Genomic DNA, 16,803 nt, shown 5'->3' with positions numbered 1-16,803 from the left:
AAAGAATTGGCTTTACTCAGCAGTGCATGAGAAAAGGATGTGTGAATGGCAAGTACAGAAGATGTATCTGAGAATTTTTTTTGTCAAAATTTATTGTAAGAAATTAGAACATCTGAAAAAGGGCCAGAAAAAAATCTCCCTGGAAAAGCAAGAACTGCAAAAACTATTTTTTGACTCCACATGTATCTTAGAATGTCCTTCAAGGAGAGGAAATGTTTAGGGAGGGAACAAGCAGTAAAGATTTCACAAAACCTTTAATAGTGATGGAGAAGAGAAAATCCATCCTCAGAAATTTAGGCATAGTAGCACAGCAACTCAGGGACTTGAAATATTACAGCTAATGATAGTTTCTGGCATGAAAAAGCTGCTGATACTCTTTTGTTGTGAGAACTCTAGTGAGCCCAAATAAGTGTATTACGCTGCAAGGTTATGTCTGGGTATGCAGAATGGATTAGAACATAAGCACTTCTGCCACAGGCATACTTTGATACTTTTGTATTCATATGCAAAGACTTTTCTGCATCTTGCAGACTGCTTAATTACCCAGATCTTTCCTGACATGCTTGTTCCTTCGATCTAAACGTTTAACGATTCACCAGCCAGAGAGTGTATTTGTATTTTCTATATATATTATTCCCTTACATTGTGTTGTGGTACATTTAAGAGACAAGTTAGTTTGTTCTATCTCTGTATAACATTTATCTGGCTGAGAAGTTTCAGATAAGTCACTTCTGCATGCTCACTAAGACCCCAGTCTTAGGAGCTATGCCAGACAAACCAGCCCTGTGCCCAAATGGTTCCCCGTTAATGTCAATGGTTTTGCATGTAGAGGTCCTGAGGGCTTGATACCTAAACTACTGTCATAATACAGTCTTACAAATGTGGTGGTATGAAAAAAAAATCCTTTCTAGAGACTGTGTCACAGCCTGATGAAACAAACTACTTGGTGTGCTGAGAGTGTGGCCACAGAAAACATTATCACCTGGTGTTTTTAAAGTGACAGTTCTGAGAGGAATGCTTTTCATCACAGACTCCCCCTGCAGATTTATTTCCTGTTTTTCAGAAATGCCTGCGCAAGTTAGTATGTTTCATTTACTCCTTCAGGCACAGTGGGTGTACAGGGAAGAGTTTAAGACATAAAGCATCCTTATTAATGGATACCATTTAGCACCTGTCCCACTCATAGTCAGTAAAAATATAGCTATTGCTAATCTGTGGTCTGCAAATCCTTCTCTTTTCTGCCGACCTTCCTTGTCAAAGATAAACAAGGATATTTTTCATCATTTACACAAATATATATTCCCACATCCTTACATGACCATTTGAAGGGAGGATTTGTGCCAGCAGTTCAAGGCAAGATAACATCACATGTACATAGCAGCTATTTTTTTACATAGATGTCACCAGCTTCTTACTTGAATTACTGCTGCATGAATCTCCAGCCCTCCTCATATCCTCACAAGAGGTTATAAAGTGTAGTTTGATGCAATCTTTCCTGTTGAGAGTATGGCAGGTATATGTGCTCTTTCTATCCCAGCCTATCCATATGATAGGATTTCTAGTATCTCTTGATCTTCAATATTTATAGTGTACATAGTTCAGCTTTTGAAAGTGTTGTTTCAGTTGTTTTGTTTTTAAATTGGAACATGTTTGAAAATAAATCTTCAAAAAATGTAACCTGAAATGCTTCATAGTCCTTTATCTACAGATACGGAACACATACAAGAACTACTTTCTAGAAGTTATTTTACTTTTTAAAATGTCTATATCCATTGCCTAGGGTTTCAAACTATTGCATGCATTTTATTGAACACTTAATACTGTAATTAATATCCCTTTCCTCCCATGTTTTTACAATTGTGTTCCCATATGCATTTGCTAATGAAAATGGTCTTTGCTTGGATGGGATGACAACTATCAGTAAGGAATTAAACCGGAGTTGTTCCAATCAAAACTACACACCTGGAACGATTGATTGGTGAGTTCCTAATTTAAAAAAGCAAACCAAAAGTCCACATAATGGTGGGGTGGGGAGGAAAACAGGAAGACAAATCCATTTCCATCTGGAATGGTGACATTTTAACATATAATAGTGATGTTACCGTAACTCTCACGCAATTACTTCTGTATTCCTGAATATTCAAAACTGCCTTTGATATTTTAATTGTTTCTCTGATTGCATAAGTGAACTGCTGGATTGGATGCTCTTACAAGATCTGAATGCCATCAATGCTTATACCTTGCTGAAAAAAAATGGATGCCCTTATTTAAAAAACAATTATATGGCTAGCAGTAAATGACTAACAGTAAACTGTTGTGCCATTGAGTGTGCCAGATTCCAGTAGTACTGTATCAATTGCCAATTATTGTTTAGTTAAATACTAAGACAACATGAGGTTTTTCCAAGGTATGACAGCCCCTGTGAGTCAGATACCATTTATATCGTTAACACACACAGCAAAAAGTTCACACAAAAGAATTGTCAAGTTTCTTTTTCCTACCACAAAAAGTTATTCCTCTGCATCTCCAGAATCAAAACCAAAAATTGATTCTTTATGGAATCATAGGGGATGAACTAGCAGCCACTGAAGCAAATAAAAGATTTCAGTGTCACTGGGTGTTGGATTACTTCCATGGGAACTCAATGATTGGCTTTGGATTAGAAATACAAGCAATGTCAATACTCAGTAGCTAACTACTGACTTAAAATTTTTATTAATGAGAATTTTTTTTTTAAAATAAGGCTGCTCTAATTTCCATTTACATGTACAAATTTCTTTTCATTTTGTTCAAAACACTTAATGAGATTTTGATTAATTTCATATTTATTTCCTTATAATTAACAGGTCTCCTATTATTTGGGTGAATCGAAGCTTGCCTTTATGGGGCTTACAGGTAATATTTAAATGGGTGATTTAACTATTTGCATTTAATAACTGTAGACAATATTGATTTATAGCATTTTAGTGATGTTAAAGGATACTTGGAAAAGTTGATGTTAACAAAGAAATCTACTTGATGACCAAGTACAACAAAAGCATAAAGATTAGCTGATCTGAGCTAAATTATTTGAATTTATATGGCTTTAATATGTATTTCTGAAGTATTAATTCTTAAACAAAATATTGTAGAATTAGATAGCCTTTTCTCTTAGAATTACCAAGCTCTGTTGAGTCAGGTAGTCACTGCTCTAATGATGAGTTTAAATTTCATAATTGCTTATGACTAGCTTTTGACATGCTTCATGGGCTTTCTACGCTAGAAAGCTAAAGTTACTTCGTAATATAGAAGCCTACATGTTTAGAGGAGTATGTCACAAAAGATGCACTATGTCAGTTCTTAGTAGGTCTTGGAGGTCTTTTGAAACTTGTGGTTCAATCCTCAGTGTCCTGGAGCCTGCTTATTTTAGGAACAGTTTTTTTACTCGTGGACAGTGCTGTGGGAATTCTTCTTGTGAAATGTATTTTTTCTATTAAGAGTTCCTTCAGCTTCCAGAATGGTTATATATACCATTATATTCCTGCACCATGCTTAGTGCAATGCCATTATGATGGTTTGTACCTCTATGTAATATACAGTTTTACTAAGGGAAGAATCTGTTGATGAAAATACCTTTCAATTTCTTGCTTAAAGTATGCACAGTTTGAATAATTTTTGACTTAGAAATTCAGATTACTGTATTCAGTTTAATTAAAAAATACTGAAAGATGTATTTGCTGATTGTTACAGTTTTATTCTAATAAGTTTATTTGATAAACATAGGAATTTTTACATATGTGTTTGTGTATGTGTGTGTATATACACAACCATTCATGGTGGGATATATACAATAGTTGCAAACAAAGATTTATTTTTATTTGAGATATAACCTGAGTTTATATAAAACAATAATACTTATTTGGAGAAACTGATAGCATATTTTGATTGCATATTTTAATAATTTTGCAATTCATAGCATCTTTTTTAATTCTAGATAATGATATTGTGAGTGCAAATAGTGCACTCTTCTGAGTTTTCAGTAGTAGTGAGCGTAAGTTTAAAATTAGAAATCCTGAGGCTTGTTTGACGTCAGGCTCCAGCTGAATTTTACATTTTCTTGACAGAATATTCCCACAATATACATTAAAATACAAATATTTGCTATGCAAAGGATTTAAGGAAGTTTTATGGTTATTTAATAAGTATAAAGTTCTAATTTTTTACTATTTTGATATTTTTAAAATATTTTTAAACTACATAATACACTAACTACATAAAATCTAAGTAAGGCTTATAAGTTGAGCTCAGTTGCATTTAAATATTAAAATCAATAATGATTCATCTGTATCGGTTTTTGTTGTTTTCAACTTTCTGAATTATACACAGTAAGAAAAGTGTTTGTTTTTCTACACATTCATAACATTATTACAGAAAAGTGCTGACTAACTTCCATTATTTACGGCTTCTTCCTTCTCTCTCTGTCTTGTGAAAAGATCTTGGTACCTTTTAGGAACAGACAACTGAAACTTGAGAAACAATCTGACAGACTGTGTATGGAGCTCTCTAAAAACCATGGGAAGGCCACCCTGCAGGCTCTCTGGAGTGTTACACTTTGAAAAGAGCAATAGGACTCAAGTCACAGCCTGTGCTTTTAGTCAGAAGAATAACAATATTTAAGCTTCATCTAAATGCTGTTAGCTGAGATGGTTTCAGAGGATGCATGGAAAAGCTGTTTATTATCTTTTACTTTTCATTGTAATGCTTAATGTCATATATTCTTTAGAAGCCAATATTAATACACATATTTTATCACTTAAGGTTTCTGTGGCTTTAATAAGTCTCTTTGAAACTCTGCTGCTGAGTTATCTAAGCTATAAGGTAAGTACTTTTAGTTACTTTTAGGCATAATTAATCACAAAAAGTAGCTGAGTTAAATGTTTCAATATAAAATTCATGTGCCTGCATTTGTGCTCACACTGATGTACAAGCAGGAAGTTGAGAAAAACACATGTGTAGAGGACACCATATTGTCACAGGCAGCCCTGTTCATGTTTCCCAAATTTATGAGCCAACACTAATACCTAGAGAGTGGAACTGAGAAATTAAATTTCAGTTTTTTTCCATTGTCCACTGGCACTTTGTAATTTGAAAACACATTCTCAAAAGTGACCTTGATTTTTGGATACTGCTTTTTCAAGTGCACAGTTTTGTATGTCTATCCATAATGCAACGGACACGATTCTCATTGATGTCAAAGCTACTCGGTATCTATAACTCAAGTTTCAGGTCTCTAAAACTGCACACCAAAAAACTAGGCCAAGACAGTACCTTTTGTTTTTTTTAATTCTGGATACCTACATACTTGTGTTATCCATATCTCTGATGCTATTGGAACATCTTTGCAAAATGCCTTGATATCATCTGGTGTGAATACAATATATTTTTGTGTTTGCATTCTCCTTAAAAAGTTATATTTTCCTAGTATTTTTATTCAGTTTTCTTCATTACATTGTGTTATGTGCTATCCTAGTGAGTTTTAGGTGCTCTGCATTTTTAGTACCTTCAGGAGGAAAATACTAAAATAATTTATCAAAGTAAATATGAAAAGACTTGGCTTCTAAAGCTAAAAGTATCTTGGAGCATAATTATTTTTTTTTTTTAATTTTTGAATTACTGACACTCAGTAGCTATCAGAGCCACCACTGAAGTTGGAGAGTTGTACTTCAGTGTCCTTATCAAGTATGGCATGAATGTTTTCCTTAGCGCCCAATAATGCTGAGGCTTAAAACTGTCTACTGTCTAAAAGTTATTCTTCTTAATCCTTGTAGCATATACTATTTAGGTGTTGGTGTTACAAATGCAAATCAATTATAAGCAGAAACAATCAAAAATTAACACATCCAGTGCCAAAACAGTAAAGAGCAATCACAGTTTATACTGTTCCTGAGTTTATTGGGCAGCATTTTATCCCTATCCATGCTGCTTGTGGTCTGCATCAATTTCAGTGAGTACAGAAGATGAGAGAAACACCGGCGAGTCAGCTCCCATGAGAAGTTACTTATTAGGGTGCAATGGGTGTAAAGCTCTACTATCCTGATTTGCTGCATATACCTGTCACAGAAGTTGAGGCAATTTTATGATGGCTGTATTTCCACTCCCCATAAGGGAATAAGAGTAATGTAAGGAAGAATAATAGTACTGAAATGCACTTTGGCAATCCACCTGATGCAAACACCTCCTTCCCTCTGGCCCTGCCCTCTTAGTTACAATCTGGAAGTGTCACAATAGAGCCATTTACCACAGTTTTACAGCAGTCTCAGGAAGCCAGGAAGGCTGGTATTTTGCCCACTGTAAGGCCTTTATGCACAGCCAGGATGACCAGAAGAGTCTTGGCTCGTGCAAAACTGTGACAGATTACGTATTTCATGCCAACATTTCCAAAGCTTTTACAATTTAGGCATAAGTCAGAGGACAAGCCAGGAAGAAAACAACAAGCAAAAGGTGATTGTGTTTGCATTTGTGCGCACATTGCTAGGATTTCACAAATAACCTGTAAAATAAATAAAGCAGTCATTTAAGAGAATACTCCAAGGAATTTACCTTTCTGATGCCTGGTTGATGACATACGAGAAATGATTCAACATGCAGAATAGTGAAGACATAATAGTATATCATGCTACTAGGATACAGTGAATTTGCATTTTTTATTGCTTTTATATGGGAGGAATGCAAAGAAGGTAGCACTGTATTACACTGCTGATCACTTGGATCCAAGAATGAATCGTTTACAATCTGCATTCTCACAGCTTAACCCATTACATGAGGGTTTGCACTTGGCCAAAATTCTGAAAGACGTCTACATTAGAAATTTTCATTGCCAAAACTCGTCACAGACATCTGGCAATCCTACTGTATCACTGGCACACAGACAGTCTTAGCTGCTTTTATCAGTACCATACATTCTCACTGCAAAAGGCAGTTTTGCAGAAGACATGATGCATTTGTATGTGGAAGCCAGAATTTTAGACCTGCACACATCACTAAGTACCTGGAGCACATCTGCACAGGCATTTTGCCTGAACAAGTAAATTATGTGGCATTTCTTTTCTATAATGCAGAAAAGAAAGCTCTTAACATTAAAAATGAGGAAATTAGTGAAAATGCAGAATGGGTCAGTTGGGAAAATCAAATTTTCTTTTGATTTTATTATTCCTACAAATAAAACCTCAGCTTACAGTCTCATAATTTCACTTCTGTTTACAGGGCTGCTTATCACATGAAGTATGTAAAATCATTCAAGTATGTCTAACTCCCACCAATTACAATTACATGGAAGACAATAATCCCTGCCCCATAGGTACAATGGCTTCCAGATGTGAAAAGTTAAAAATAGAAGAAGAATTTTATATGCTATGGGGCTTGTATTTAATTTTCAGTGGTTATATCAGATGGTTATTTTAACAGGAAAGATTAATATGTCATTGCAACTGAAAATACAATGCTGTACTGCAAATTCTTGTAATATTGCCATGACATATACTACATTGTTATTGCATTACCTATGATGGAGTCTTGATATACAGAGTTAGTAAAGCTGTAAGTCACTGAATTTTAAATATCTTCCTTTTTAAATGTATGGATTTTCATCGCAACATGTAATCATTCACAGTCACTGTTCAGATGTGGAAAAGAAGTAGTATTATACCCATCCTGTAGCTAGCAGTAAGCAGATTAAAAGATCAGTACCACTTTAATTGAAATATGTGGGAAGACCTCTAATTTCATGTAAGCAAGATCAAGTGCCAAAAAGCCCTAAAATGTACTGAAGTGTTTGTGGCAGAAATACAGAACTTTGATATTGTAGTCCTAATTCAAATAGTAAGCACTAGATTGTCTTCCGTACTTCTGTCTCCAAAACAGTTGGGAAAGAGAAAATACCAAGTAAAGATAAAAGAAGATAAATGCAAAGGAAGGAAGGAAGGACTCACTATAGAATACTACTGTCTTTCCCTAACTTAATTTCTTTCCTCTTTTTAATACTTATTTCTTAATAAGTTAATATCTTAATAGCAGGATTAGAATTAATACAGAGAAATATCCAGACCTCTGTAACTAACATGCAGAGGCTAATAAAACAAGATTAAGAGAAAATGAACTGGTATTTTTTCTTTGGAAAATACAACGTATTTGCATTCCTCTTTTGCTTTATATTTTGCCATGAAGTTCTATCAGAAGGATGTACAGAGAGCGGCTCTTCATTCATAACAAACATTAGTAAGGACTATAGGGCAGTCACCTGGGCATAGAGGTAATCAAAACAGTTGATTTGATGGTAAAATCTTCTGAGCAGGGCACGTCCTTTGGATATATGTCTCTGCAACTCTTAAAGACAATAAGCATTAAGATAAGAAAAACTTGGGCACAGTCAAAAGCTAAAGCATTGTAATGCAGGATTTTAAAGACTTAGAGGCTTCTAAGAGAAAGAAGCAGAAGTAGTTGCAGATAAAAGAATTTGCCAGGAGGGTAGTCTGTTACCTGTATGAAGAGTCACTCCTTGTCTGTGTGTAAGTGTGCATGTAAAAATAAAAATAAACTAACCTCTGAAGAACGAAAAAGCAGAGATAAGTTGTCTATGTATGATTCCAAGGTACCTAAAAATGCAAAGAAGAAAACAGGAGCATATTATTCTCTGAAGAAAAAGAAAACTTAATTGAACAAAGCTCTTCATTAGCTGAGAGAATGAGTTCACTAGTTAATGCAATTAGAATTCTTCTTTTAAGCTGTCTTATTAACTAGGTCATAACAGGGAAATAATATATGGTCATATGGAAACAGAGATCTGCTCTAGTAAAAATACAGATTTTAAAGTATATATTTTTGCCTGTGAGGCACATTATGATCAACAGTAAGAAAAATAGGCCAGAGTGACTTATATTCTGTATTCACATTTGACATATGTGTTTAAATTTGAGATGAATGATCTTCCTGAAATTCAGCTAGTGGGAGAGACTCCATGTGTGGCATTGGAATATCACATATATTTCTCATCAGAACTATATGTAAGCCTACTGTGACATGGTGGTTTTTTTTTCCTTTTCTTTGAAGGGAAATATCTGGGAACAAATTCTGAGAATACCCTTTCTCCTGGAAATAATTAATGCTGTCCCTTTCATCATCACGGTAAACATATTTGAATTAATACATTTGCACATTGCATTTTTATAGCTGCAAAAATACTCTTAATTTTTATTTAAGTAAATTTGAATCTTATGTGGATAACAAATTTGTGCCTGCAGGAACAGAAATTCATCAACAACAAGAAGACAGTTTGCTACTTTAATGAAGTAATAATACAGATCACTTTCCCCTTTCTCCCTGGTAGGGGACAAACAAAACCAAACCCTTGTAACTCAAACTACAGCACAATCAATAAAATAAACCAGCTAGATATAAAAATCTAAGAATCTCTGGTGTCTGCACAGAAAACTGACTGTCCTTATTTTATCAAATTATCTTACATACAGTTAATCACAAAGGAAGAAAAAATGTTATTTAAAGCCATATCTCACACTAGTAACACCTTAATAATAAGTATTTTTCCCAAGTGTTTCACTGCTGCTTGAATAGAAAAGCTCTATTCTTGACTAGAAAAGCTTTTAATGAATTTGTTAATTTTTCTTTCAGATTTTCTGGCCAGTCCTAAGAAACCTGTTTATTCCTGTATTTTTAAATTGTTGGCTGGCAAAGCATGCTTTAGAGAATATGATTGTAAGTATGACAAAGGAAATAACTATTTCAGAGTTTCTATTTTTTTAGTATATTGTCTTTAGTGGGATTTTGGCAGCACAGTCCACTGTGAACTTTAAGAGGAAGCTAACCAGGTCTGTATTTAGATTATAGAAATGGTCAAGCATTACTAAACTGCTTTCTGCATCAAAATTAGAAAAAATTAAGATATCAAGTTGTCACGACCCGGGCTGGACAGACCAGGGAGTCGCGTTGAATTCGGAATTCCTTCGGGCTAAATTAAGGTGAAACGACACCAAACGATCAGTTAAACATTTTACTCATGACAGAAGTAACCTGAACTTGGGAGGCATTACAGTAGGTGGCAGGGTTTCTCACAGCAGGATTTGGCATGGAACTAAATTATTCCCGTGCCAATAAGGGAAGGTTGGAATGGCTGGTTCTTTTGCTACTCTTCCATTCATACATAATTGCAGGGAACTCAACTGCTATGCCTTAATTGGTCCTTGCAGCCTGTAATTTTTAAGCTAGACATGAGCAGCCAGACCTTAAAGCAGCTTGCAATAGTATCAGAATTGTGCCAAGTTCAACAAAGAACTAGTTAAATAATCAAAGTATCACAGCTGGCTCTTTTGCACCCTGCTATATGATCAGCAAATTCTAAGTGCATTTGAATGACTGCATTTTATCAGGGCACTATATAATTCCTCTATAGAATCAGCTCATGCCTTATTAATTCAAAACTAAAAATAACACCTATTTTCCATTAATACAGAATGATCTTCACAGAGCCATCCAACGCACGCAGTCTGCAATGTTTAACCAAGTCCTCATTTTAATATCTACCTTACTATGTCTTATCTTCACTTGGTAAGTGGCCAACCCCCCTTTTTTATTACATATAAATAGTAAAATTAGATTTATTATATATAAATACTACCCCCGTTTTTATTATATGTATTAGCTTTTCTTCCTTTACTACATAGTGATAAAACAGGCATTATGGAAATCATGCATTGAAATAAAAAGAGTAATATACTTGCAGTGAAAGTGTTAACTAGCACCTGGTACTACCGGGGTCCTGATACACTGGGTTTGGAAACAGAATGTGCATGCATGGGAAAGGGAATCATTCTCACTCTAAGGAAGGAAATGCAGATGATGCAAAAACACAGGAGAAAGGAGTGGGGGAAAACTTACGTATGTACCAAGAGTGCAATCTCAGCAGAAAAGTCACTCAAATTTGAAGAGTACCAAAAGAAGTACCCATACTAAGGTCACCTTCCTCTGACTGGTGGGACAGAGAGAAAAATATGCAAGATCTCAGCCTTACCGCTCTGATGACCAAGTCAGGTTCCTATAAGGAGTACAAGGGGACAGCTGTAAATAATCTCAATTACAGGAAGTGTAGATTTTATAATCTAGATTAAAGAAAGTAGTGGATGGTAGGTTCAAACAACCAAAATGTGTTACTCTGAAGAACTTTTTACTGCAAGACCTTGAAAACGTAAATTTCCAGGAGTTTGGGAAGCACGGAGAAAAATCTGTTGAGGGCATTAAATATAAACATACTTGATTAATGAAATTCATGACCTGCAGATTATTGGAGGCTAGGAAAAGATCCACAGGAAACACCACTTGATTGTCCCATTTTTATATTGTGCCTTAGGGATGTGCTGTTGACCAGAGCTGGAGACAGATAAAAGTAGAATACATGAGTCTTTGGTATTACCCAGGATGGTCATGCTTATATTTGTATAAATGGATAGTGGTTATAATGTAGCTTGGTAGCTTACTTAACATACAACATTTTCTCAGGAGTACTGCCTGAGAAGTGTCATATACAGAAAAAAAAAAGTAGAGGAAGAATGTGTGTGTTACAAGACAGCGTGAAAGGGGGCAGCGAACAGAGAAGGTGATTCTGTGTGGAAAGGCTAAATCACCTGTATTTATTTTGCCAGACAGGGTGCCTTTGGGTCAGCACACTGATAAAGTTTGGTCTGTCATTTTGGAGACAGTGATCTGATTTGCTCTTACTGTATTTCTCTAGCTTGGTTTTCTGATAGCCACTGTTATGTGCTGCCTAAAATAACACATGGCCTTTTCCAGTCTTGTCCCTCTCTATCCTTTTTTCAAGAAGAGGAGTTTGTTCTAGCCAGTGGCTAAACGAATGGTCCAATTTTACCCTTTGTCTTATGGCTACACAACTGCATAATGACAAATGCTGCCAGGTCTAAACAGTAATGAATTTTTGTGAGATTAAATTTCCTATTGAATATTATGGCCCTTTAAGAGGAAATTTTATATAAATAAGGACTACAATACTTGAACCAGAATGCATAAAATTCTACCACTGTAGCACTTGGACATTTTTAATTGGCTCTAATTTTGCTTTTTAACTTTTTGCAATACAACGCACTCTTGAGTAAATATGCCTTCACCTTTTTTACTAACCTACTTCAATATTTTACTGAACTGCTGAACAAAATATGTATCCAGTTCTCACTGAAGTAAACTAGTGACAAGAATGTTTCCTAAGAACTCACTGTGATGATCCCTGGTTGAATAAGGTATAGAAGCTGCAGCTAAACAGAACATCATGCTCGCCACCAGGCGTTTTGATAACTGACAGTAAAACATGCAGTAAATGGCAAGCTCACCTCCAGCAATTATGTCTGGTCTCAACAGCTGCAAATACCAGCTCATTATAGATCATTATATACTGACCTAGTATTGACCCTAGCTAGACTGCAAAATAAGCTAAATAGGATGAAAACACCCAGTAATGTAATAACTAAGGAAATGAAGCACTTTTGAAATGACTAGGAATAGTTGTTCAAGCATCTGAAGCTTGCCTAAGACTTGAGTTCTGTTTAGCCAATTGTTACCATTTCTTATATGAACACACATAATGGCATTTTTACACTTTTTTACCTGTCTACGTATGATTTTATATTACAGAGCATATTTTTAATATATCTAAAAAATTCTCTTATAAACAGAATCAATTAGCTTAATGTCTTGGATTATGTTACATCTGTGGTGAATTTGAGACAGCGTTTCATTTTAAGAGGCATCATTTTAAGCTTACATGAGTTTCTTCATGCTGAAAGAGGAGCAAAGTCCATTTCTGGAATCTGTCCACTTAAGGGTGGCTTTCAGCAGGCTGATCTTTCACATTTTCTGCAACAGCAGGCAGTAACCAAGTGTATTCCCCCAAACACGTATGAGAGCTAGCACTATACTTATCCATACATGTAATGGAGCACAATACAAAAAAAATTTTGAGCTAACACTAGTCTGTTTTCATAACCATGTTTTGGTTACCTTTAGAGATACTGCCTTTGTCCACGAAGTACCATAGCTTCAGTAATGTAAAATTAATAAGCCTAGATTAGTAGCTTGAATACAGTGCTTACAGTTTCAGAGCACTTTCCCCTTAGAGTATATTGAGTAGCACAGGGACATGCTCATGGTGTGCTTTGGTGCCACTGTGCCTCCATGCCTACCTGTGAGGTTAATGAGATAATGACTTTCAGGCACTGTATGGATTCAATTGTAACACCACAGCCCTTCTTAGTTCCTGGTTGACAGGCTTGCTTTTACCAGCTGCTTCAATAGGAACATTGGCTTCTCAGCACTTCCGAAGTCAATGTAACTTTACAACACAGGGTTCTGTTCAAAACCATGCTTTTTTATCAGACACATAGAAATAGGTGTCACATAGCTTTGTATGGGGATTACACCATTGTCAACCATTTTGTAAGAAGTCCAAGACGGTATGAAGCCCAGAAAGACTCCTCTTTCTACTTCCATTTTTTACTAGTTCACTTAGACTGGTGCACTGAGAAAGTGCAGCAGAAGTGCTTTCTTACTGCTTCAGGTGAGACTGAAACCTTTTGTAAGTCTTCTGATGGTCATTTCTGTGAGAAAGTTTAAAACAAATAAATGCTGAAGCATAACTACTTTCCAGTGATTAGTTCATATCCAAAAGATATGCTCCTTAATCAATTTTTCAGAATTTTGGGTACATTTTTAACATATTTAAGAGTAGGTTTTTGCCGAGGTGTGACAGAGATGCTTTCTTTACTTCCTTGTGCAATAACAGAAACCTGTAGTTCTGTACAGAGTACAAAATAGCTGGATATGTACAAGCATACTGGAGCTGACATGTCTCCATTGATAATTATGGAAGTACAATTTTGCTGCAGAATGTATATTATAGCACCCTTTCTGAAAGCTCATGTGTTTACAGAGTAAGAAGATATTTATATCAGAAGATACTTATGTCTGATCTTTGTATGGGTGCAAGTTCAGTGAGCAGGAACGTGCCTCTGCCATCTGTGTCTAGCCAGAGCTGAAATTACACTCTCTCAAATGTGGAGGAACTGTTCAGTCCCAGTCACTGAGAAGTGCCTTAGCACACCCAGGACCCTGGGGAAGGACCTGGCTACACCTCCCAGTCTCCCGATGGTTTACAATGGAGGGAGAAAATTTGGTGTATCTAAGCCCAGTACACTTTTACTTGTTCTTCTAGTGTGTAGACAACAGCATTGCATTTGTTACCATTTGAGTGGTCGTCTTTTTCCACAGACATTTACTTTAAAGATCAGTTTGAGGGATCTGTGTTATGTAAAACAGCTGCAAGAAAATGGCATATTTATAGAAAACATTTTTAAAAATTCATAAATGTGTAAAAGGAACTCTTCCTCATCAACTTTGCTCCTGTCTGCATATAATAAGTATTTTCAAAATAAATTCTACCATAGCTAGCAGAAAACCCACAGAAAATTAATTAAATTCTGCCTCATGCATCATCAGCAAACCCATCAGTTACATCTCTACAACAGAATCTTATAAGTGGTGTTTACACATATAGAAGCATTCCAACTTATGTCTTATAACTCAGGTGTAAGCTTTCAGATGAAAAGTTAAAACAAAAATGTTTACAGCTAATTGGCTAATCTCACAATTTTTAGATACCATTATTCAAGCTGTCCTTTGCATTCAGAATATAGTGGGAGAAGGCTCCTTTTGTATTTTTGTATACAGTTGACAATTATTACAGAACAAACAGTAATCACATAATAAAATTTTTGCTCTATTCCACTGTGATTTTTGATGATAATTGTTTAAGGATCCGAGCGTAGAACTCATTTGCAGATCAGTAAACTCATAAGGCCAACTCCATGTATCTGTAGTTTACAGATTACATACAAGGACTTTTTTTCTTTTTTCTGATTTCAAAGACAGATTAGGCTATCACATAATTTTTTTTTCTTAAATACCTCAGTGGCTTCCTATCCAGAGCAACTATACATATACTAAAAGATGTGTACTCCTATATGACAGACTGTTCAGTAGTTAATAATGATACAGTTGTAGTGAAAGTTATAGACCTAGTCAAAGTATATGTTGTGTCATTTAGCTAATGGATGTTTGCACTTGTTTGTCAGATGGAATACTAATTATTTCTGTAAACTGTACAAGAAGACAAATAACAGTGAATGACTATTTCAGGCATCATTCTGTGACACAGTGAATCATCTATTAAGACTTATTTTGCTCTTTAAATCAGTGTTAGTCATGTATCACCAGTGTAGAATGATTAGCTTGTGAAAAAGGTGGCTACAAACTGAGATGGGCATTTATTTTTTTCTTACTGAAGACTAAGAAGCCTGCACAAACTTTGCTTATGTCTTCATTGAAAGCTCACTGAGGTCAATCTTAATATTTTTTACCCTTCAGTGCTTTCAAAATCAGAAAATTAGGATGTTTTCACACACTAACTTACAGAATAAATGTGGTATGCCAGTACTGTAGCCTCAATGTCAATTACACATCAAAATTCTCATCTGGAGGAAACAGTATAAGTTGCTTGTAAGAATGAAAACAAATCCAGACAATGATCTAGTCCAAACAAGACAAATCAAGACCTTCAGATTTGGAATACTATGTTACAGAAAAAACCCAAACAAACAAAAAAGGATTAATCCCATGTGATGTTAGAGAAAATAAGGCATCTCAATGCTCCAGTTCTCTTTATTATCAATAAGTAGAGACAAACACCTTAGAGGCCAATGCAGATCTGAAGGGAACTAAATCACCACATGGAGGTTTGTGCTTCTCTGCCCTTCTGTGTTGATTATATCAGGAGCCTACAACTGCAGTTCTCCCAAGAGCAATGCCTAGCATTAAGTAGGATGAACTTGAAGAATGTTGGTGGATTATGTAATGTAGAATAAAATGTGGGGTTTTGGGTCTATAGTTCTTTCTGTGACTTTATGTTTTGTTGTATAGTACTCTCAGTGCTCGGGCCCAATCTCCCAGAGAGATTTTCTGCATTCAAAAATAGCACAAAATTAAACTCTAATTCTGTCATTTAGTTTGATCAAATACAATGATTCTAAAGTGGTAAAGCACATGAAGTCTCAGGATCTAACAGACTAAACAGGAGTTGCAGAATTTACATCCCAGAATATTATAGAACATTAATGGAAAGTTCTAAGTAACTGTAAATAACACAAAATAAATTATTCAACTATTAAAAGAATCCCACAAAGTATTAAAATAATAGCAGTTGTGCTTTTGTTTCTCTGAAATAAAGCAGATGTGTCAGGAACTTGCTTGTTTCAAACAAAGGATCTCTGTTTTCTGTTTTGAAATATTCCGATGTAGTACTCTCCAAACATAAACAAATAGATCTTGAAGTAGGACAGGTAGCATGTGTAGTACCTTTCAAATCCATCGTACCAACTTCCACCCTACCCTTGTCCTGCTTTTTGATTGCTGAAGTCAGGGCAGCATGTATGGGTAGTTTTTCTGTGAGTGTATACAATTAGAATTGAAGTCTACTTCAGACACTACCTTAACACTTCCTTAAGTGATAGAACAATAAAAATGTTGCGCATCCTCTGGAAGGTCAATAACAAAACATTTCTTAAAATATCCACCTGTTATTTGCGAACAAATAATCTATACATTAAATTAGGGTTTATCTGAAATGTTACCTTCTGGGAAGAACTGTGTGCATGAACACAAGGACAACATTTTCATCAGCTTTGGTAGGAGAAAAAC

The 16,803-nt window shown here is 35.4% G+C and overlaps 1 protein-coding gene and 1 long non-coding RNA gene across 5 annotated transcripts in view; one reads left to right on the top strand and one right to left on the bottom strand.

Annotated features, from left to right (window-relative positions):
- KCNT2 (potassium sodium-activated channel subfamily T member 2) overlaps window positions 1–16,803 on the top strand; it is a 172,220-nt gene that overhangs the window by 55,354 nt on the left and 100,063 nt on the right. For all 4 annotated transcript variants that reach the window (XM_052802059.1, XM_052802061.1, XM_052802062.1 and 1 more), the window contains exons 4-9: window positions 1,922–1,978; window positions 2,847–2,895; window positions 4,798–4,857; window positions 9,085–9,159; window positions 9,664–9,747; window positions 10,502–10,596. In XM_052802059.1, the coding sequence (XP_052658019.1) occupies window positions 1,922–1,978; window positions 2,847–2,895; window positions 4,798–4,857; window positions 9,085–9,159; window positions 9,664–9,747; window positions 10,502–10,596 (420 nt within the window). The remainder of the gene's footprint in view (window positions 1–1,921; window positions 1,979–2,846; window positions 2,896–4,797; window positions 4,858–9,084; window positions 9,160–9,663; window positions 9,748–10,501; window positions 10,597–16,803) is intronic.
- Window positions 1–16,803, bottom strand: part of LOC128148341 (uncharacterized) — a 43,982-nt gene that overhangs the window by 14,765 nt on the left and 12,414 nt on the right. Inside the window, exon 3 of the long non-coding RNA XR_008237262.1 lies at window positions 8,578–8,630. This is a non-coding gene — a long non-coding RNA (uncharacterized LOC128148341). The remainder of the gene's footprint in view (window positions 1–8,577; window positions 8,631–16,803) is intronic.

The sequence above is a fragment of the Harpia harpyja genome, chromosome 11, assembly GCF_026419915.1.
Source record: "Harpia harpyja isolate bHarHar1 chromosome 11, bHarHar1 primary haplotype, whole genome shotgun sequence".
Taxonomy (NCBI): domain Eukaryota; kingdom Metazoa; phylum Chordata; class Aves; order Accipitriformes; family Accipitridae; genus Harpia; species Harpia harpyja.
Note: the sequence above shows the minus strand (reverse complement) of the source record. Positions and strands in the feature narration are given on the sequence as shown.